Source organism: Palaemon carinicauda, chromosome 37 (assembly GCF_036898095.1).
Source record: "Palaemon carinicauda isolate YSFRI2023 chromosome 37, ASM3689809v2, whole genome shotgun sequence".
Classification (NCBI taxonomy): domain Eukaryota; kingdom Metazoa; phylum Arthropoda; class Malacostraca; order Decapoda; family Palaemonidae; genus Palaemon; species Palaemon carinicauda.
In genome coordinates this window covers 17,921,842-17,943,927 of record NC_090761.1, presented here as the reverse complement: position 1 = coordinate 17,943,927, position 22,086 = coordinate 17,921,842, and the positions used below count along the sequence as shown (strand labels likewise).

Genomic DNA, 22,086 nt, shown 5'->3' with positions numbered 1-22,086 from the left:
AGTATGTCTCAAGTCCAAGTGCTCAAAACTTGCTTTTAGGTCAAGGGAAAATCCAGAAAAATTAGTTTAGTTTTTTATGGAGGAGTTCATGACGAATTTACAAGCCATCACCATTCTCTAATACACATAACCAGTTAAATTTTGTTAGTGATGATCCTTAAATGCTCTTAACTTATTTAGCTTTCTTTGTTAATTTAAGAAAACTAGCGAGTCTTCGCTTGTTAGTTGTAAGTCTTACTTACCTGCCCGGTTGTTTACCCTAACCTGTCTTCCATAGTCAGGTTTATTTGTAACAGAGTTTCATTCAGTAAGAGTTCTGAAGGTGCGCTGTGCCTTACAGAATCTAGATCCTCTCACAGAACTTTGATTTCTTTAATTACCGAGTTGGTAGACTGGATCATTATATCTCACCTTTTGCTAAAGTAGCACTCTTAAGTAACCTTATTTTTCATTTTGGATGGAATTTTATATTGTATGATTCTTTTAGCTGTTTGTTATTGTTAGTGATGTTTCAATTAGAGCTGATTAGTGGCATCATATTTTAGATGGCAGTGTGTTTCATTTGCTAGCATGATTGGCCACTAGTTCATCACAAGTAAACATTAGCTGGGTAGATGTTACCACTAGAGATTTTATCTTTAGTAACAAGTCTGTCTATGAAAAACATTTGAGGTTAATAGTAGGTTATTTCTATTCATTGAAGAAATATAGTTAAGACAAGTAAATAAAAACACGAAATAAGTGCATCGCAATTACATTGGAGGTGCCGTTGGAAAGACTATGCCTCTTGTCCCTTAAACCTCAGCTAATGCTGCTAATGTGCAGTAGCTACTGTGTCATTCGTAAATAACAGGTCTGAGGGATATCCAGAATTGAAATATATGCCTTTTATATCTTATTGACAAATCCTCCCTAATAAGTTGTTAAAGGTAAGTTGTTCCAACATGGAAACTTACCTCGAACTACTTTCTTAGGAGTACCTGGAAATCTCCTCTCATCCGACCAGAGTTTTGTGTAGTTTACCCTACTTCCGTTTTCTGTGAAGGCTAACCTCAGGCGGAAGGATACGTGCCGAGGCTAGTCCCGGTCAGGGAGTGTGCTAGCTTGGGTCTCGACCCTCAGTAAGTTCTCTGGTCGCGTCGTGATATCATCTCGACGCTCTCCTTATCTCAGTGCGACCCTTTGTGTCCCCAACTCCATTGTGTCCCGCGTGGTTCCCACGTGGTATCCCTGTGCTTTCCCTTTGTGTCCCCATGTGGTTTCCTTATCCTTCCCTCGTGTTCTCACGTGTTATCCTTGTCCTTATTACCCTTTCCCGCTGCGTTCCTGTGTCTTGTGGTGTTGCGATAGTGCGTGATGGAGCATCCCCGCCGTTGTCCTGGGCCTAGAGCCGGGAAGTCGTGTGATGCGTTTCTTTCTAAGCCGGAGGTAGACCCTCATTCCTTGTGCTCGTCGTGCAGGGGTAGAGTGTGTTCTCCGTCGGACACGTGTCCGGAGTGCGTTTCTTGGAGTGAGATCCAGTGGGTACGATTCAGTACCAAGAAAAAGAAGTCTGCCAGGCGTTCGCCCAAGAAGGCTAACACCTCTTCGCCCTTTACGTCCCCAGAAGGACCGTCGAGTAGGGTTTCCCTTCCATCTTCCCCTACCCAGAGTAGGGGACAAGGTAAGTCCGTCGCGGGGAAGAAGCCAGAGGTTCTTCCCCAAGAGTCTTTTATCCATGATAGTGGGGTAGCAGCATCTTTCCAGCCAAGTGGGGGCCCTGAAGGTGAGTTTAGTGGGGGTCCTAGAGACGATGCCCTGGTGCACGCGGGTCACATCTCTTTGGATGTCCCCATGTGGAGTAAAACTGTCCCTGTTTATTCGCCCGCTTCATGGGCAGGTTTTTCAGGTACCTCCGCAGCTGAAGGCGCCCCAGAGAAGGAAGACTCACCAGCGGCGGATCCCCTTGAATGGGTCCCTCCTAGGACGCCTTGTAGGTCACTGTTGAGGTTGGAGGAAGGCCTCGGATCCTAGTTCCCCAACGTAGAACTTCCACGCTCTCCCCCAGCACCGACGTCGTCAGTTTCGGAAGTGTTCCTGCAGCCCGCGCTCTCCGTAGGACAACAAGCCGTTCAGACGACCACTCTCCGGGCCCCGGCCCCTCGGACGGGTTATGAAGAGTCCTCCGATTCATCGGTTGCTACAACCCCCCTGTTCCTCAGAAGGAGAAAACCGGAGGAATTCCCGACGGAAGCGTGAGAGATCCTGGAGGAGGCACTCCCGTTCTCGGTCACATTCCAGGTCTCGACATGGGAGGAGGCGCTCCAGGTCTCCTAGGAGAAAATTCAGGGGGAGCAGATCACCAGAGGAGGAATGGGTGGTCATCCCCCGCAGTAAGCTCGTGGACCTTACTTCGGTCCCGAGCACTTCAGGCTGGCGACCCAGAGACAAGTCCCCAGGACGGTTCTCTTCCAGCCACAAGCTAGAACCCCGGTGGGACCCGGCCTCACGGACCTCCTCCGACAGGCGTAAGACCGCGAGGGTTCCGACTAAATCCGCCCAGCGGAGGGAGTCGCCCCCTCGGACGGGCAGCCTCGTCGTGCCCTCAAAAGCGGCACCACGGACCCTGGAGAAGGAGAGACGGCTTCCTCCGTCGGGCAAGCCCACGGAAGCCGCGTCCTCCATGACTAAGGACAGACAGAGGACGGAGCCCCTCGCCGCCACGGCAATGCCTGTCCTGTGTCCAGACCCTTGCGAGGAGGCATCCGCCTGTGGGGTTCCCTCTAGAGAAGTAGGCCGCCATATGGAGGACATCGACGACGACGTGGAGGGCGCCCCAGCGGAGGACTCGGCTTACAGGAGGGTGATGGGCCTCATTAGACGACACCATCGTATTGAGGAGCCTGAACCCTCCGACGAGGATCCCTGGCGCTCTAGCCTCAATAGACTAATGGAGGCCCCCGCCCAGCGGAGGGCTCCGTTGGTTCTTCCAGTGGCCAGAGACGTGAGGTTCGGTAGAGCTCACGTCAACAAGATTGTGTCTGGCAATGCAGAGGCCCCCAAGTCTCAGAGCTCCTCGAAGTTGCTCCGGGGACTGAGGTCCCAGAGTAAATTCTACCTTCCAGAGGGTCAACGTCAGGGGCCTGCAAGTTGGAACCCTCCCTCGAAGTTTTAGGACAAGGGGCCCCGGAAGACAGGGCCTCATCAGCCCCAATCTATTTCTCCCAGTCAGAGGCGACTATGATGGAGGAGATGGCAAAAGACCTTGCGAACGTCGCCTCTTGGCTAGATTGGTGGGCCTCCACTCTCGTAAGTGTTCAATCCTCCTACGACCTTTCAGTTCCGGGGAATCAGGCTCTCCTGAAGGAGCTAATCATCTCGGTCCTACCAGTCCCTAGCCCAATCATCCAACTGGGTACTCAGGAGGAGAGACACTGTCCTGAGCAAGCTGTCAAGGAGGATACCGGACAGGGAAGCAAGGGCCCTGAGAAGCCTGCCCCTCTGGGAAGACGTCCTCTTTCCCCTGAAGGAGGCAGAGGAGATCATGGAGAAGGTCTTGAAGAGGAAGGAGGTGAGTGTTCCTAGAACTCAAGCACCGAGGAGGCCCTTCCACAGGAGGCCCGCGTCCGATGGTCCTGCTACTCCTCGAGCCTCGTCTAGCCAGCACAGAAGAGACTCCCCAGCTGCTCCTTGGTCACAGCCGTCTCAGCCCTCCCATAGGGGAACAGCATCAGCCCCAGCCTCCTTTAGAACTTCCTTCTCGGCCTCCAGGAGGGGGCGTACAGGTCGTTCCTCCAGAAGAAGATAGGGAGAGAGGCCCCCTACTCCTGCCCAAGCCTCAGGTGGGGGAATGCCTCAGACTTTTTTGGCAAGCATGGAAAAACCACGGAGCAGACCCGTGGACAGTAACAGTGTTGAAGGAGGGGTACAGGCTACTGTTTCTGGCAGAACCTCCTCCCCTGATTCCGGCCATTCGGACGGAGTGGTTGGCTCCCAAGGACCCCTCGAAGAGAACAGCCTTACAAGAGGAAGTTTCCGCGATGTTGGCGAAGGGAGCAATGGAAACGGTACGGGACCCGGGCCCGGGCTTCTACAGTCGGCTCTTCCTGGTGGAGAAAGCAACGGGAGGTTGGAGACCGGTCATAAACCTCTCGGTTCTCAACAAGTTTGTGTGCATAACCGACTTCAAGATGGACACCCCGAAGTCGGTCCTAGAGTCCTTGAGGGAAGGGGACTTCATGATGTCCATAGACCTGAAGGACGCTTATTTTCAAATCCCAGTCCACCCCTCCAGCAGGAAGTACCTTCGGGTGAAGTGGGGTGCCCAGACCTTGCAGTTCAGGTCCCTCTGCTTTGGACTATCCACAGCGCCTCAGGTCTTCATGAGGATCTTCGCGACAGTCTCCGTGTGGGCTCACGAACGGGGCATCCGCCTGATTCATTACCTAGACGACTGGTTGCTCCTTTCATCCTCAGAGGAAGTTTTGAGGGATCAAGGCACGAAGCTTCTGCAGTTCTGCAAGATTCTAGGCATCACCATCAACCTGGAGAAGTCTCATCTGTCACCCTCCACCAGGATGACTTATCTAGGGATGGTCCTGGATTCCCGTCTAGTGAGAGCCTTTCCGTCGGACAAAATCCTCCGCCCCTTCTTGGCGGGACAACCCAGGAGAGCAAAGGACTGGCAGAGGCTAATAGGTCACCTCGTGTCATTGGAGAAACTGGTTCCCCAGGGGAGACTCAAGCTCAGGAGCGTCCAATGGAACCTGAAGGGACTCTGGAACCAGACGGATTCCCCCCACAAGGTGGTTCCAGTTCTCCCGGAAACGGAAGAAATCCTAGTGTGGTGGCAAGACCGGACAAACACCTTCAAGGGGATGCCCTTCGCAGCCGAGCCCCCCAAGATGCTTCTCTTCACAGACGCTTCCAAGGAGGGATGGGGTGCCCATCTCCTCGGAAGGTCAGCAAGAGGCAGTTGGACAGAGGAAGAAAAGGCACAACGCATAAACATCCTGAAGATGAGGGCGGTTTGAAAGGCGTGCCTACAGTTCGTCAACCTTCTACGGGGGAACACCGTGGCGTTGATGTGCGACAACGCCACAGTAGTAGCATACTTAAAGAAGCAGGGAGGACTGAAGTCGAGGGAGCTGTGCAATCTCATGTTAGAACTTCTGGATTGGGCCACGGCAGAACAGATCACGATCGCAGCGAGGTTCATTCCAGGGAAAAGGAACGTCCTGGCCGACGGGCTCAGCAGGATGGGTCAAGTGGTTGGAACCGAGTGGACCCTGCACTCAGAGGTAGCCAAACTCATCATCCAGAAATGGGGTTCGCCACTGATGGATCCCTTCGCAACAAGACTGAACGCACAACTCCCCATATTCTGTTCTCCTGTCCCAGACCCAAAAGCGGCGTTGGGGGACGCCTTTCAACACCGGTGGGACAATCTGGACGTATATGCCTTTCCCCCTTTCGTGTTGCTCAGACAGGTGCTCAACAGGGTGAGGACAGCCCACAACCTAAAGATGACTTTGGTAGCGCCCTGGTGGCCGGAGAGAGTGGTTCGCCGACCTAAAAGAACTAGCGTGTCTTCCCCCGTGGCCTCTTCCAGACAGACCAGACCTGCTGCGGCAACCCCACTTCCAAAGATTCCACGACAATCCTCGGTCCCTCTGCCTTCACGCGTGGAGGTTATCGAGCGTCTCCTGAGGAAGGAAGGCTATTCAGCTAGAACGGCCGAAAGGATGTCGGGATATCTGAGGCGTTCATCGGCAGCAGTGTACCAGGCTAAGTGGACCACCTTTACGAAGTGGTGCTCCTCCAGAAACATCAAGCCGTTGAGGGCCTCTATTCCGGACATTGCGGACTTCCTGGTACATCTCAGGGATGTAGTCGGTATGTCTATCCCGGCCATCAAAGGAGTCCGTGCAGCTTTAGGACAAGTCTTCCTACTGAAGGGCATCGATCTGGGTTCCTCGAGACATATCTCAATGCTCATCAAGAGCTTCGAACAAGCATGTCCCCCTCAAGCCGTCAGGGTGCCGCAGTGGGATGTGGCGAGGGTCCTGAAGATGTTAAGTGAACCCCCGTTCGAACCCCTAAAAGACATAGTGGACAGGGACCTCACCCTCAAGACTGTCTTCCTGTTGGCACTGGCATCAGCTAAGCGAGTGGGTGAGATTCACGGGCTGTCTTACGAGGTCTCACACGCGAAGGGTTGGCGTGAGATTTCCCTCAAGTTCGTCCCGACTTTTGTGGCTAAGACCCAGAATCCAGCAGTTTGGGATCCCAAGTTTGAGGGTTTCTCAATACCAGCAATTCCTCGTTCAGGCAATCCGGAGGACTTGAGGTTGTGTCCTGTCAGAGCCATTAGGAAATACCTGGAGAGGACTTCTAATCTCCGTCCTGGTATCAAGAGCCTTTTTGTCTCCACAGGTACAGTGAAAAAGCCAGTTTCAAAGAACACTATCTCCTTCTGGCTAAGACAGGTGATTATCAGGGCCTATAGCAGTGCGGGCGTTCCCCTGCCGGGAAAACCCAGGCCCCATGACATTAGGGGTCTAAGTACAGTACCTCCCTAGCTTTCGAAAGGAACATGGCAGTGGCGCAGATCCTAAGAGCAGGCACCTGGTCTAACCAGTCTACCTTCACAACGCACTACCTGAAGGAATGCTCAAGAAAGTCCCTAGACGGGTTCTCTATAGGAGCAGTCATCTCCGCGCTCCAAGCGATTTAACGGTGTAGCCCCAGGTACAATCGTGGGTAGTAAGACCAAGAGACACAGGTTCGTTTCCTTAAGATCCCCCTTGTTCTTCCTTCCCCCTCTTTCCCCTGGAGATAGACTCAGGTAGAGCCTGCACAAGACCTCAAGTCACAACATCATCAAAGGACACGTCTCCGAGGAATTCTGGCACAGGTGAGTTACTTAGACACTAACATGGGCTCTTTGTGTAGTTTTCTCCTACGTTTCGTTTTCTGACCGTCTCTGAACCTAGCCCCCTACAGTGAACCCTCGCTACTTCGCGGTTCGACAATCGCGGATTCACCACTTCGCGGGGTTTTCCCATAACCCATATATATATACATATCGCGGATTTTCCGGAAAATTCGAAAATACCGCGAAATCTGAAGACAACCAAATACGATATTTTGTTACCTGTAATTCCATTAATACTGTAATTAGTAATATCTGCTCTTACTGATTGTTCATTGCATTACATATGATATATAATTCAGCACAGAAAGAAATAAAACACGAAAAGAGAATGTGATCATACGATAATTCAGTACGTAGTAAAATTAAATCGAACATGAAACGCAAATCAGATGCAGTCATACCATATTAGAATGGTGTGTACTGTAATGGATGTGCTTCTTTTCCATGAATCTTTTGTATGTATACGTACGTAGTACAGTACTGCATCCAATAATATTCTTTGTTGCAAAAATCACATTTCGAATACTGTAAGCGTACGAGAGAGAGAGAGAGAGAGAGAGAGAGAGAGAGAGAGAGAGAGGCGTAAAATAGCGTACGTAAATTTTTATTATTATTGTTATTATTATTATTGTTGTTGTTGTTAATAAAATTATTATTGTTATTATTATTAATCATTATTATTATTATTATTACTGTACAGTATTATTATCATTATTTATTATTATTACGGTATTGTACTTAATCTACGTACGTTCAGTATGCGCGGGGCCATCTTCTATGAGTAACCAACGCGCCATAGTACTGTAAGACGGGTTGTGATTGGTTCAAGCGCTGATAGATGACGAATCAAAACTCAAGTTTTGTTATCTAGCCTGTGATTGGTGTTTTGCCCGCATCTTCTACCCGCAGCATCAAAGTTCTCGCGGGGCTGGATCGTTCACTTTCTCTTTCCGCGTATTGCTGAGTAGACGTTCTTAAGTTTGTGAAGTTTAATCTGTGCTGTGTGCGACTGTTTTAAGTTGAACTTTTTGTTGAACTTTCTGTTACAATGCCTCCCAAGCGTTCTGCTTCTAGTAAGGCTGGTAGTGAGCCTAAACGCCACCGAAGGATGATGACGATAGCTGAGAAGGTTACGCTTCTCGACATGTTAAAAGATGGTAGAAGTTACGCGGCCGCCGGCCGCCATTTTGGCATCAACGAATCCACCGTTCGCTACATCAAGAAGGACGAGGCGAACATTAGAAAGACTGCTGCAATCACCTTTAGCAGATCAGCGAAGCGAGTCGTTACAACGCGTAATAAAACGATCGTACGCATGGAAGGTGCTTTAGCTGTGTGGATTGCCGACTGCCGGAAGAAGAACATAGCGTTGGATACGAACACCATCCAAACAAAGGCTTTGAGCTTATATGAGAATTTTGCTGCAAAGGAACCTAAAGACGACGACGGCAACCATGCTGAAGATGATGATGATGCAGATGATCCTCAACCAGGGACATCCACTGATTCCCAGCCTCAGAAACGTTTTTCCGCAAGCAAAGGATGGTTCGCGAAGTTTCAGAAACGCTTCGCCCTGAAAAGCGTTTCCCTCCATGGGGAGTCTGCTTCCGCTGACACTGCCGCTGCTGAAACTTACGTGAACCAGACTTTCAAGAACATTATCGCTGAAGGTGGATACAAGCCGGAACAAGTCTTTAATATGGATGAAACCGGCTTGTTTTGGAAGAGAATGCCGTCGCGAACTTTCCTGTTCAAAGAGGAAGCCAAAGCCTCTGGCTTTAAGGCATTCAAGGATCGCGTTACCCTCGTGATGTGTGGCAATGCTGCTGGATTTTTGTTAAAGCCGGGGCTTATTTATAAGTCGAAAAATCCTCGCGCTTTGAAAAATAAAAATAAGAATCTCCTTCCCGTGTACTGGATGCATAATCAAAAAGCATGGATTATGAAGATGCTGACCTCCAACTGGTTCCACCAGTGTTTCATCCCGCAAGTCCATGAATATCTCTTAGAGAAGGGCTTGCCATTCAAGATCCTTCTCCTTATGGATAACGCTGGTGGACACGCAACTGACCTGTCGCGTGAGGGCGTTCAGGTTGAGTTCCTGCCACCCAACACCACGTCATTAATTCAACCAATAGACCAGGGGGTTATCAGGGCGTTCAAGGCCCTCTACACGAAGAATACCTTGGCGGACCTCGTTGCGTGTGTGGATGCTGCCCAAGATGACGAGGATGAAGATTTCAACTTGAAGGCGTACTGGCGGCAGTACACCATAGCCACGTGCCTGCAGAATATTCAAAAGGCACTTCAAGAGATGAAACCTGCAACCGTAAATGCGAGCTGGAAGAAGCTGTGGCCCGATATTGTTTACGACGACAAGGGATTTACTCCGTCGGAAATCCAACACTCTGCAATACGGAAATCTGTGCAGTTGGCTGCCATAATTGGAGGTGACGGGTTTGGCGACATGACGACTGAAGACGTCGACGAGTTGTTGGACTGCCATTCCCAGCCCCTAACTGACGCAGACCTCGAAGACCTGACGAAATCGGCAAGTGAGGAAGAGAGTGAGGGTACCCAGGAAGAGACCCAAGAAAATGTCGAAGAAACGGGCTTAACATTAGAACGGCTTGCCAAGTTCTGCAACCATATGAAGGAGGCGAAAGAAATGTTACAAGAGTGGGACGAGGATATGGTTCGCTCGATGCAATTCTCAAATAAGGTCGATGACATCATGACTCCCTACAGGATGCTCTTGGATCGAAAAAAGAAGCAGCGGCAACAACTTCCGATCACAATGTTCTTCCAGCCTCGCAAAAAAGAGCCAGTTCCTCCTGCTAGTACGCCTTCGGAAGAAATTGAAGAAGTTGAAAAGGTGTCCCAGGAAAAGACACCTCCGTCTGAAGAGACGTAAAATACTATCATTGACTGCACAGTAGAACACATCATCAGCTTCATCATCATCATTTCTACTGTGCAGCAAATTCATCGCCATCGTCATTCAAGTTTTTCTTGAACTTCTTTCGTGGTGAGTACAGTAACAATCTTTATTTTTTACTTTAACCTGTTTTATAGTTTAGTAATGTACGTACTGTATGCATTAAGTTAAAGGGAAGGTTTTAAAAGTCTACATGTTGTAACCTATCATATTTTTTTTGTTTAAAATTTACATTTACTTACGTAAAACAATCTCTCTCTCTCTCTCTCTCTCTCTCTCTCTCTCTCTCTCTCTCTCTCTCTCTCTCTCTCTCTCTCTCTCTCTCTCTCCCAAATTGTTTTCCTGCTTTGCTACGTACAAGTACTGTATAATTTATATTTGTAAGGTAACATATTTTGTAAATGCTTTTACTGTAAATACTGTATGTACTGTATCATTATTTATCACTATCATCATGCGCGTTAAATGCCTTGTTTGTTCTGAGCGTGGTTGTTTACTGAGCGTACACGCCGTCGTTTCAGGCGGCGTCATAAAGAAAAAGATTTCATTTGGAAGTCCTAAGAAAAATACGTAAACTAAAACATTGGTAATAAAAAAAATTCAACATACAGTACTGTATAATCAATATAATCGATGCAAAAACTAACCTATACGTACATATATGTGTACACTAAATGAGTTTGTTTCTTCATTATGATCAGAGATGAACGTAAACAAAACATTGGTTGCCATTTTTTATCGTGCTTTTTAGGTGTTTAGGAAACACATGATATAAAATCGCCTTTAATATTTGTGCCTGTTTTAGTTTAGGGTGCTGTAGTACATGCATTAAGTGTTCTGTACATTAAAGGGTGGTTTGTTAACAGTACTACGTACAAGGGAAGGTTTTAAAAGTCCGAATATACATGTTAAATAAATAGGTAAATATGCTGTCACTACTTCGCGGATTTTCACCTATCGCGCCCGCGTCTGGAACCTATCTACCGCGATAAACGAGGGTTCACTGTATCTAGGTTCCATTGCATCCTGCTTAGCTAGATCTAGGGGCCAAGAAGGACACTCCTTCCTCCTAAAGTGTAAGTCTCCTAAGAAAGTAGTTCGAGGTAAGTTTCCGTGTTGGAACAAATCACAAATTTTAAGTAATTTGTATTTTTCCTAACATACTTACCTCAAACTACTTTCGGGTAATGGCCCGCCCTTCCGTCCCCGAGTGTCTTCCTGACCCTTTAAGTAATTAAACAACCAAGAACTTACTGAGGGTCGAGACCCAAGCTAGCTCGCTCCCTGACCCGGGACTAGCCTCAGGGCACGTATCCTTCCGCCTGAGGTTAGCCTTCACAGAAAACGGAAGTAGGGTAAACTACACAAAACTCTGGTCGGATGAGAGGATATTTCCAGGTACTGCTAAGAAAGTAGTTCGAGGTAAGTATGTTAGGAAAAATACAAATTACTTAAAATTTGTGATTTTCTGATGCAGCTTTGTTCTCAAACTATTTGGAGATAGATGCTTCCAAGACTTTATGTACATCTAAATTTTCCCTAGCATATCTCATTACTTTACCAGAATCATATGTCTATTAAAAGGAAAGAAAAATGTGGTTATTTTTCAAAATCTTATAGGTAAACGTCAATAAACCAAACTTATGGAGAAGATACAATATGAATATCAGGTGAGTATAGGAATAACAAATTTTATTATTAGAATTAAGTGTTTCAAGTTTAAACTGCTTATGTAAAGTATATTCTAGACAAGATGAGAAAATAGAAAGACATACTCTAATTATACACCTGAAGCACACGAAGTTTAAGGCAAAATATGCTGTACAGTATTTATTTCAATCTATTATTTTGCATTTGATAATGTCTAATTTGAAGTTTCTAACAGCCCAGTCCTATTAAGTGGTGCAAGATAAATATAATTAGAAAGATAGGAGTGTAATGATATGACATGTTTTATAAGCGAGTCAGAGTTAATAACCATTATCTTGGAAGGAATTCTATACAAAACATATAAGCTTTTATTACTGCAGTGGGAGACTATAAGTTTTGTGGTTGTTGAGAAATCTTGATCGAGATAACAGGAGAGTAGTTTCCAAGGAAGTTTGCATTAACGTATGTTTAATTTCTTCAGGCTGTAACACCTCAAAGTTTATAGAGTATTTCCTGTTATTTAGGCTGTTTAGGTTTTGCGGTATCATTAGTGGACTCTAATGTAAGGAGTTAGAATTAGTGCTGGTTTGAAAGTCTTGATATACTGTAATTTGTATCCTTTGAGATATGCATTCAGTTCTGATATTTGCAGTTTATGTCATTTTGTTCCTAATTTTGTAATTATAATTGATTAGCAATTGTGTTATTGGGAACTTGAAGATTACTTCCCATCAACTGTGTAATAAGGATTATGAAGATTGTACAGTAATTCTTATAGATACATTTAAAGAGAAGTATCAAGTTTTTGTTGTTGCATGACTTATAAACATATGAAGAGTACAATTGACAGTTAGCATTTTGAATGGTAAAAAAAAAAAAATAGTTTTGAGGTAATTTTAGTTATTTGTTGGTACTTGCTGTTTATATCTATGTAACTGTTTTAGAGAATTGTTTAGCTAAAGATATCAGATGAAATTTTCCCAAGATATTTGTATGAAGATTTTGCCTGTCTGTGAGCTTACGTTCTTGAAAAATTCACTAGATAAATTTCTCTAAAAATATTTGTTTTGCTCTATTGGAATTTATATCTTTTATTGAATATAAAAATATTTTGCTTGGATTTTTTTTTGTATTCATACTGGAGCTTTTAACCAGCTTTTTTTTCATATCACTGTAAACTGTCGTTTCTTTTATTTCTCTTATTATTTATTTTTTCTTTTGCATTTTAGGAGTATAGAATTTGAGTAATAGTTTAAACACTTCTATTAGGCTTCTATCCACTGTAGCTAATTATTTGAAAAAAAAAGAGAAGCAGCAGCATGTTTATTTTTTGAAATTTTAATAATGCAATATTTGTAGTACAGTATACAGTGTTTTAAATGTAGGAAAAGCCTCTATATGTTTAAATCAATCATCATGTAGTACTGTGTATGTATTAAAGATTCTGTACACTGGGTTTACAGTAAAACATTTTCATCATCATATTTTCCTGTACTTTAGTGATATGTGGTTTGGTGGGAGAAAGAGGACTGATCGTAGTAGTGCCCTAAGTGTAGACTCCTTGTCTGTAAGTAGCTTAAGGTTGAATAACCTAAGAATAACATTGCACAGCACATTAATAGTGTGTCATGCTTAGAGATTTTGTCTCACTGCATTAGTATTTAACACTGACAATTAATTTATATGTAAATACACTGAGCCTTTGTTTTTCAATATTTAACTTAGCCGGTGATTATATAGCTGCAACTCTGTTGCCCGACAGACAACTCTACGGTAAAAACTCGCCAGCGATCGCTACACAGGTTGCGGGTGTGCCCAACAGCGCCATCTGTCGTCCAGATACCCAGTACTCAATGTAAACAAAGACTCAATTTTCTCTCTGTCGAGCTATCGACAAGACGTACTTACTTGCTGTTTGCTAAACTGGAGTTTTTTTTCACAACTAATTGGTGAAGTACTTTATTCTAGTTTTGAGCTTTCGCTATGCAGGTGTTTTATCTTCATCTTAAATCTTGAACTCGTTTTGGATAGATTTAATTATGGTGACAAAGAGAGTATGGACTTTCTTTCACTTTTAAATGGCCGACCCTTCCCTTTGACGGAAGTGTGTTTAGGCTTTTAGTATTATCTTATCACGTTATAGATTTTCCTCTATATATTTTATATCTCTCCGCCTTTATTAGGCCTCTTCGATTAACTTTCCATTTATTATAAACATATAAAAATAATTTTAATGTTTTGTTTATATAGACCTTTCCTGAGAGTAGGCGGTCCTAACTTGGAAACCGAAGTTAATCAACGTTGAGCCCTTTATATCGTATTAGCTTTTAAAGAGCTAAGGATTTAAAACTTTTTAAATGTAATATTTTATGAAAGAATTTCTTTGATAGTCTTCGTACTGTTTTCAAAGATGAACTAACGTTTAGTTTATTTATGCTACGCAGTTGTTGACGTTCAGGACGTTCAACATGCGCTCTATCGTTACGATAGAGAGAGAGTGTATCACGGTTTCACTTTGCAGTAAGAGTAAATCGATTCTGACGTTTTGTTCATTCTTTCTTAGCTTAAATGTTTTAAATTCTATTTTAAAGGAACTTTTTATTTGAAAAACCTTTCAGTTTTTTCCTTTAGTCAAATAACATGTTTTTTTTGACGAAATATAATTGGGCTCTTCTCTTAGGTGCGAAATCAAGAGAGAAAGAGAGAGAGAGATAGAGACGGAGGGAGAGAGAGGAGAGAAAACGTTCCGTTCAAGCGGGTAACGTTGTTCTCGAGTTACTCTCGTCCCTAGTCGCTGTACGGGGAGGAAGGATAAAACGTTTTTAGTTTTTTATTCTCGTCCCCAGGCTATGTGCGGTGAGAGATTGAAAACGTAGTTATATGAACTAGTGTTTAGTCTCTTTCCCAGCCACTGATTTTTTTATCTTAAAATATGTTTTCTGTTTTTTGCTGGTATTAATGAGCTTGCATTATACGACTGATTTCGCAATTACTACCTTTTAATGAAGGGTAGAATTGCGTGTTTCAGGTAGAAATCAGTAAAAGTTTCGATTTCAGTGAAATAAGTGCAAAACAGAAAATCGAAGTGATAAAGTGATATGCGCAAAGTGTTACAGTGTTGCGTCCGAGGGTTCGTCTGTTCGTGCCTGTCGTTCACCTAGTCCGGGACCTCTTGCATGCTCCCAAGCCCAGGGGAGAAGTAATGTCAAACGACTTATGGGTTCGAGAGGCCTTGATCAACGAACAGACGTTTTCCCTCTATGGTATCGGGTGTATCTTACCAAGATCTCCCCTACCATAAGACGAGAGAGACGTTGTTTCTCCTCGTCATCCGAAGGCTTTTCGCATAAGAAACCTGTCACAAGGTTTCGAAGCCCTTAAGCGAAAGTCAGTCCTTTCAGGACAGGTCCAGCGTCCTGGTTACAACCATTAGGACAGCTCTGACCCTATGCAGTCATCGGATAACTGCTCGCCGCCTAAGAAAAGCGTAACACAGACTCCGAGTCTTTTTTTGTTGGCAAAGTGTTGCGGTCACAGACGTTACCCTCGTCTCTTACCACAACCATTTCCGTTGATCCTTAATGGGTTGTATGGCAAGACATGCAGTATATGCTTGCCTCCCTTATGGAAGACTATTCTGCCTATTAGTCCGTTGAGTCTAGCCGTTTATCTCATCGATATCCTGGCTTTCAGCCAACCTAACGTTCCTTTGTGCTTACTGTTGACGTTGGCGTAGCTTAGTCACGTCAGTCAGGTTGTTTAGAACCACACTCGATGCGGTCTCGTGTGGTTTTTCAGCCGCATTTGGACGTTAGGCCACTTGCTGATGCTCCTGTTGACGTTCAAGACGTTCACTAACAATCGGAGTTGACTTGTTTTGACGCTGTGCGTCAACCTCCGCATTCTAGAGTTGTTTTGACTGCTCAGTCTAGGCAGTCAAAGCAGTCTCGAGTGGACGCTGTGCGTCCTCACGCACCTGTTGTGGTTGACAGTTCAGTTATTGACAGTTCACAGACTGTCAAGCAGTTACATGACGTTGCGTTCTGGTCCGCTACTAATGCACCAGTGAGTGTGGACTCTGCTTGTAAAGCATTGCCACCACGGTAGGTCTCTCCCTTGCTTGAGACTCAGCTTTTATCGGACAAGGTTCCTGTAGATGAGGAAGTTGCTGTTCCCCCTCCTACTGATATTCCCTTGAGGACTCTGTCAGACGGAGAGGAGCCTAAAGCTGCTTAGCCTCCTATGGACTTTAATTAAATCATGATGATTTCTTTAAGGATCTTTGTCCGGATCTTTTTGTAACTGCTGCTCCTCGTTCGCCTAAACGTCAGAGCTTACACTAGGCCTAGCTACTTCGAAGCCGTTGTTTTTAAGCTAGTGCTCTCTCGCTCTCCTAGAGAGCTTTACGTTGGCTAGGCGACTGGTTTTTCACCAGGAGGAGTTTGGGGGACACAGCCTTTGCTTTCCCTTCTTTTAAACTGGTTTATAGAGCGAGAGTCTGATATGACACGAGAGAAGTTCTCGGCTTGGGAGTTCATGCCTCTGCCCAGATAGACTTCTCAATTCTCGTAGACACTCCCTGGCGCCTGGCCAGGAGACGCTCCAAGTTGTTTACAGGTCAACTTCACAGCTGTTTTCGAGCCTTTGAAGTTTTGCTGTACAATTATGTCATGCATAACAAGGCTTTCAGGGATGGTAAGCGGTACCGCCTCAGTCGCTAACCCCGTCTGTTGCCACACCTGCTCCCGTAGACCCTAAATGGGCTTTGCTGCAAGACATGCAGTCCAAGCTTGCGTCCTTGATAAAGGACTTTAATGCGGAGAAGGTTGCTACCGAACCTTCTGGCCAACAACCTTCCAACCGGTCGGTTGTGCGCCCTGTTGATGCTGAGGTAACCTACTCGCGTCTGCCAGTTGAGGTGGTTCCTCCACCGATGCGACCCAGTGTGGGTTGCCAGCCGCACGTTGACGTTTAGCGACGCTCGGAGGTGGTTGTTGACGTTCAGGACGTTCAACAACCAGCAGAGGTGACTTGTTTTGACGCAGTGCGTCAACCTCAGCAACCCGGTAGGGTGTTGACTGCACAACCCAGACGGTCTAGACAGTCTCGGGTTGACGCTGTGCTTCCTCGCGCACCCATGGTTGTTGACAGTTCACAGACTGTGCAGCAGTTCCATGATGTTGCGTCCGGCTCCGTCACGCATCCACCAGTGCGACCGGACTCAGCGAGCCAGACGTTGCCCACTCCGTTGCCGTTTCCTCATCAGTTTTCGGATGAGGAACCCTCTGATGAGGACGTTGCTGAACAACAAGACGATCAGCCCCCAGAATAGATCAAGCCCTGCTATCCATCCAGAAGATGCTGAAGAAGGAACGCTGCTCAGTCAGGCTGTGGATGAGTCTGGTAGGGACGCTGTCATCCGTGGAACAATTTGTGTCACTAGGAAGACTACACCTCCGTCCTCTTCAATACCATCTAGCTTTTCACTGGAAAAAGGACAAGACGCTAGAAGCGGTCTCGATCCCGGTTTCCGAAAAGATAAAGTCTTGTCTGACTTGGTGGAAGGACAATATCAACCTAAGAGAGGGTCTTCCCCTGGCTGTTCAGACTCCCAACCATGTTCTCTTCTCGGACGCATCGGACGTGGGCTGGGGCGCGACACTAGACGGTCGGGAATGCTCAGGACTGTGGAACTCGAGTCAGAGGAGCATGCATATCAACTGCAAGGAGCTGTTGGCAGTACATCTGGCCTTGAAAAGCTTCAAGTCTCTCCGAGGCAAAGTGGTGGAAGTTAACTCGGACATCACCACGGCCTTGGCGTACATCTCCAAACAAGGAGGTACCCACTCACTGACGTTGTACGAGATCGCAAGGGACCTGCTCATCTGGTCAAAAGGTCAAGACATCTCCCTAGTAACGAGGTTCATCCAAGGCGACTTGAACGTCATAGCAGATTGTCTCAGTCGGAAAGGGCAAGTAATTCCAACGGAATGGACCCTCCACAAGGATGTGTGCAAGAGACTTTGGGCCACTTGGGGTAAAACCATCCATAGATCTCTTTGCAACCTCGCTGACCAAGAGGCTTCCAATCTATTACTCTCCAGTCCCGGACCCAGCAGCAATACATATAGATGCTTTCCTCCTAGATTGGTCACATCTGGATCTCTACGCATTCCCACCGTTCAAGATTGTCAACAAGGTACTGCAGAAGTTCGCCTCTCACGAAGGGACAAGGTTGACGTTAGTTGCTTCCCTCTGGCCCGCGAGAGAATGGTTCACCGAGATACTTCGATGGTTAGTAGACGTTCCCAGTAGTCTTCCTCTAAGGGTAGACCTTCTACGTCAGCCACACGTAAAGAAGGTACTCCAAAGCCTCCACGCTCTTCGTCTGACTGCCTTCAGACTATCGAAAGACTCTCGAGAGCTAGAGGCTTTTCGAAGGAAGCAGCCAGTGCGATTGCTAGAGCAAGGAGAGCTTCTTCCATTAGAGTCTACCAATCGAAGTGGGAAGTCTTCCGAGACTGGTGCAAGTCAGTTTCTGTATCCTCGACCAGTACCTCTGTAGCTCAAATAGCTGTTTTTCTCTTATACCTGAGAAAAGGACGATCCCTTTCAGCTCCCACTATCAAGGGCTACAGAAGCATGTTGGCATCGGTCTTCCGGCATAGAGGCTTAGATCTTTCCAAACATAAAGATCTGCAAGACCTCCTTAAGTCTTTTGAGACCACCAAGGAGCGTCGTTTGGCTACCCCTGGATGGAATTTAGACGTGGTACTAAGATTCTTCATGTCAGACAGGTTGGAGCCGTTACAATCAGCCTCCCTGAAAGATCTCACTCTTAAGACTCTTTTCCTGGTATGCTTAGCCTCGGCTAAAAGAGTCAGTGAGATTCAATCCTTCAGCAAGAACATAGGATTTTCGTCAGAAAAAGCCACTTGTTCGCTACAACTTGGTTTTCTAGCCAAAAATGAGCTGCCTTCTCGGCCTTGGCCTAAATCTTTCGATATCCCCAGCTTATCGGAGATCGTAGGCAATGAACTAGAAAGAGTCTTATGCCCTGTTAGAGCTCTTAAGTTCTATTTAAAGCGTACTAAACCTTTACAAGGCCAATCTGAAGCTTTATGGTGTTCAGTTAAGAAACAATCCTTGCCTTTGTCAAAGAATGCTTGGTCAGTCTTTATCAGATTGTTAATACAAGAAGCTCATTCACATCTGAGTGAGGAAGACCGAACTTTGCTTAAGGTGAAGACGCACGAAGTTAGAGCTGTAACAACTTCCGTGGCCTTTAAGCAAAATATATCTCTGCAAAGTATAATGGACGCAACCTATTGGAGAAGCAAGTCAGTGTTCGCGTCATTTTACTTGAAAGATGTCCAGTCTCTTTACAAGAACTGCTACACACTGGGACCATTCGTAGCAGCGAGTGCAGTAGTGGGTGAGGGCTCAACCACTACAATTCCCTAATTCCATACCCTTTTAATCTTTCTCTTGAAATGTTTTTATTGTTGTTTTTTGGGTTGTCCGGAAGGCTAAGAAGCCTTTCGCATCCTGGTTGATTTGGCGGGTGGTCAAAGTCATTTCTTGAGAGCGCCTAGATTAGGGGTTTTGATGAGGTCCCGTTGTATGGGTTGCAACCCTTGATACTTCAGATCCTAGGGGTCGATCAGCATCCTAAGAGGATCGCGAGGCTCCGTAAGGAAGACGTACTTAAAAGGCAGAGTAATTGTTCAAGTCGACTTCCTTACCAGGTACCTATTTATTTTGTTTTTGTTATTTTGATAACTTCTAAAATGAAATAAAAACTCTTAGCTCATAAAAGTGTAAACATATATTGCTGGTCTCTACCCACCCCCCTAGGTGTGAATCAGCTATATAATCACCGGCTAAGTTAAATATTGAAAAATGTTATTTTGATAATAAAATAAATTTTTGAATATACTTACCTGGTGATTATAAATTAAAGGACCCTCCCTTCCTCCCCAATAGAGACGCAGTGGGACGAGGAGAAAATTGAGTCTTTGTTTACATTGAGTACTGGGTATCTGGACGACAGATGGCGCTGTTGGGCACACCCGCAACCTGTGTAGCGATCGCTGGCGAGTTTTTACCGTAGAGTTGTCTGTCGGGCAACAGAGTTGCAGCTATATAATCACCGGGTAAGTATATTCAAAAATTTATTTTATTATCAAAATAACATTTCTCCAATGTTATTACTATTTTGAGTCAATTTGAAATTTGCTTAAGATATGCAGTAAAGGATGCAAATTCTGTGATAGAAACCCAATAGGCAAAATGAGGTACCTGTACTCCGTAGTAAGTTCATTTTCTTCACCTTAATATGTTTATGACAGAGCTATTAGGGCTTTATGGTTACATAAGTCTTGCTCAAAATACACAGGTTTGTTCACTTAAGAGCAGGTTCTATTACGTTCATAGTAATATTTTTGAGCGTCTTCAGTGTACAGTATAGTATTTTTTTAGTTTACGTTTCTAGTATGAGAGCTTAATACTAAATATACGTAGTCTTTAGAGAGGAGTGTCTATTTGTGTTGGAAGGAAGTAAAGTGGTTGTTAGGAATGAATAGAGTACTAGTGTATACACTATCTTTGGGAAGTATGTGGCATCAATAATGCCTTAGGTAAGAATTTGTTTAAAGAGATAAATAATGAGTTGAACACTTCATTCTCTAGCAGGGGACAATATATAAAATGATCTTGAAATAGCTTGCGTCTTCCTGTGGAAACTGGCAAGGACTGATGTGGTGCACATGGGTATATTAAGAGCTTTATTGAGACTACCCTTTTTTGTTAGGATTGCAGTTTGGGAGTTAAAGAAAGTGAAATATAGTTGACTGAAGGGACAGTAACAGTGTCATTCATTGTTTTGATCTTTTACTGCAGTCTTCCTACATAATATGTAACCTGGAAATGATTTAGAGTAACTGCCATAAGTCGTCTAGGTTGCTGACTGAGATTTTAAGAATATCAAAAGAGAATGACTGTGGCCTACATACTGTTGTATGAAATAATTTTTGTTGTTTCTTTTTATTTTAGTTTAGTTGTGAGTTTCTTGTCCATTTAGTTGTAGAAAATTTTTGTGCAACACCACTGTATAAAATTTAAACTGTTATTGTTGCATGTATTAACAGGTGAGTCTTACTGTAAACTCATTATGTGTGTTTATGCATGGAAAACTTTACATTAAGGAAATTTTGAGAATCAGGAATTTTTTTTTGTATTTACTATTAAGAATTTTGTGGGCCAGGTAAATAAGAATCTTATAGATTCTCCATTAGTGTTATGAGAATCCAGTGGTATGGCATCTGGTATCAAATACTGTGTGATACATACTAACTTGGATAGGTTTTGTCTCTGCAGAATAGGTACTGGTATTCATGTGGCATTGTAACCTTATTGCTTTTCAGAACCATTGCCTATTTAAATGTTATTGGGACTGTTTAGTCCTCTTTCACCAAGACTTTGAGACATCCATAAAGATTAAGTTATATTTTATGACTATAATTACTTATATTTATCTGAAAGTTCTATGACCTGTATACAAAAGACAGGGAAACCTGTGTGAACTTTTAAAGTAACAGAATTTTTATAACAAATTATTTCTATACTCTGTGGCATTCATCTGGGTTCCTTCTTGAAGCTAGCTAAATGTTGACATCTATCCTAAAAAAAAATTATTTTCCTTTTTGTTTCTCTAAAAGCCAAACCCCTTTAGAGTAGTATTTTGCTTATATGGTGGTTCGTGGCAATAAGAGTGCTTGGGCAAGTCAATTAGGGGATGCAATTTCAGTCTAAAAAGGAAAAATGTGTTCTATAGCCTCTTTACACAGCTAATCTGTGGGTTGGTTGGAGGCATAAAATGAACTTGAGGTGAATTTAGAGATAATAAGTTTTTATAATTAAAATTTTGTTTACTTCTATGAGATTCAAATATATTGCTGGATCCCACACAATAATGCAGGTGGGTTTGTGAATGGAAGGGTAATTAATCTTATTGCCATAGCCTATAGACTTGCAGCAATTACCTGAGACTGCTCCAATAAACATAAGCCCAATGGTAATAACCAAATTAAGATTGAGAAAATTTTAAAACTAAATTTCCATTGCGTAGAAATTAATACAAATATAAAGGTATTTAATGAATACTAATTTCCCTATAATACACACTTTCAATACTTTACTCTAGAACTTCAATATAGCTACCACAGCACCCAACATTGAGTAACTCATTAAGAAAAGAAATACTAAACTATAATTACATTTTAAGAAGTTTAATCAGTACTGATCCCCCAATACAGTACACACTTTCAATACTATTATACTAGAGCATTAATATATTTAATTGAAGCCAATGCTAACACAAAGGGTATTGGTCATAGGATCCTTAAAAGAAAGACTTTCCAAAGTCTCAAAGCTAGGGCTCTTTAGGTACTATAATAGTACTTGAATCTAAGTTCCAATAAAAAGAACTGAAAACTGGAAGTTTCTTGATTAAAAGGACCGAGTACGTCTGCTATAATACTCGAGGTGGATGAATCCAATTTAAAATGCCTCAGAATGATAT

General features: G+C 44.3%; 1 protein-coding gene across 5 annotated transcripts in view; it reads left to right on the top strand.

The window, feature by feature from the left end:
- Kap3 (kinesin associated protein 3) overlaps positions 1-22,086 on the top strand; it is a 146,583-nt gene that overhangs the window by 102,442 nt on the left and 22,055 nt on the right. For 2 of the 5 annotated variants that reach the window (XM_068360791.1, XM_068360790.1), the window contains exon 16: positions 13,005-13,155. The exons of the other annotated variants lie outside the window; for them this stretch is intronic. In XM_068360791.1, coding sequence (XP_068216892.1) covers positions 13,005-13,140 — 136 coding nt within the window. In that variant the 3' untranslated portion in view covers positions 13,141-13,155. Of the gene's footprint in view, positions 1-13,004; positions 13,156-22,086 lie in introns of those variants that run through there. 5 annotated transcript variants of the gene reach the window in all.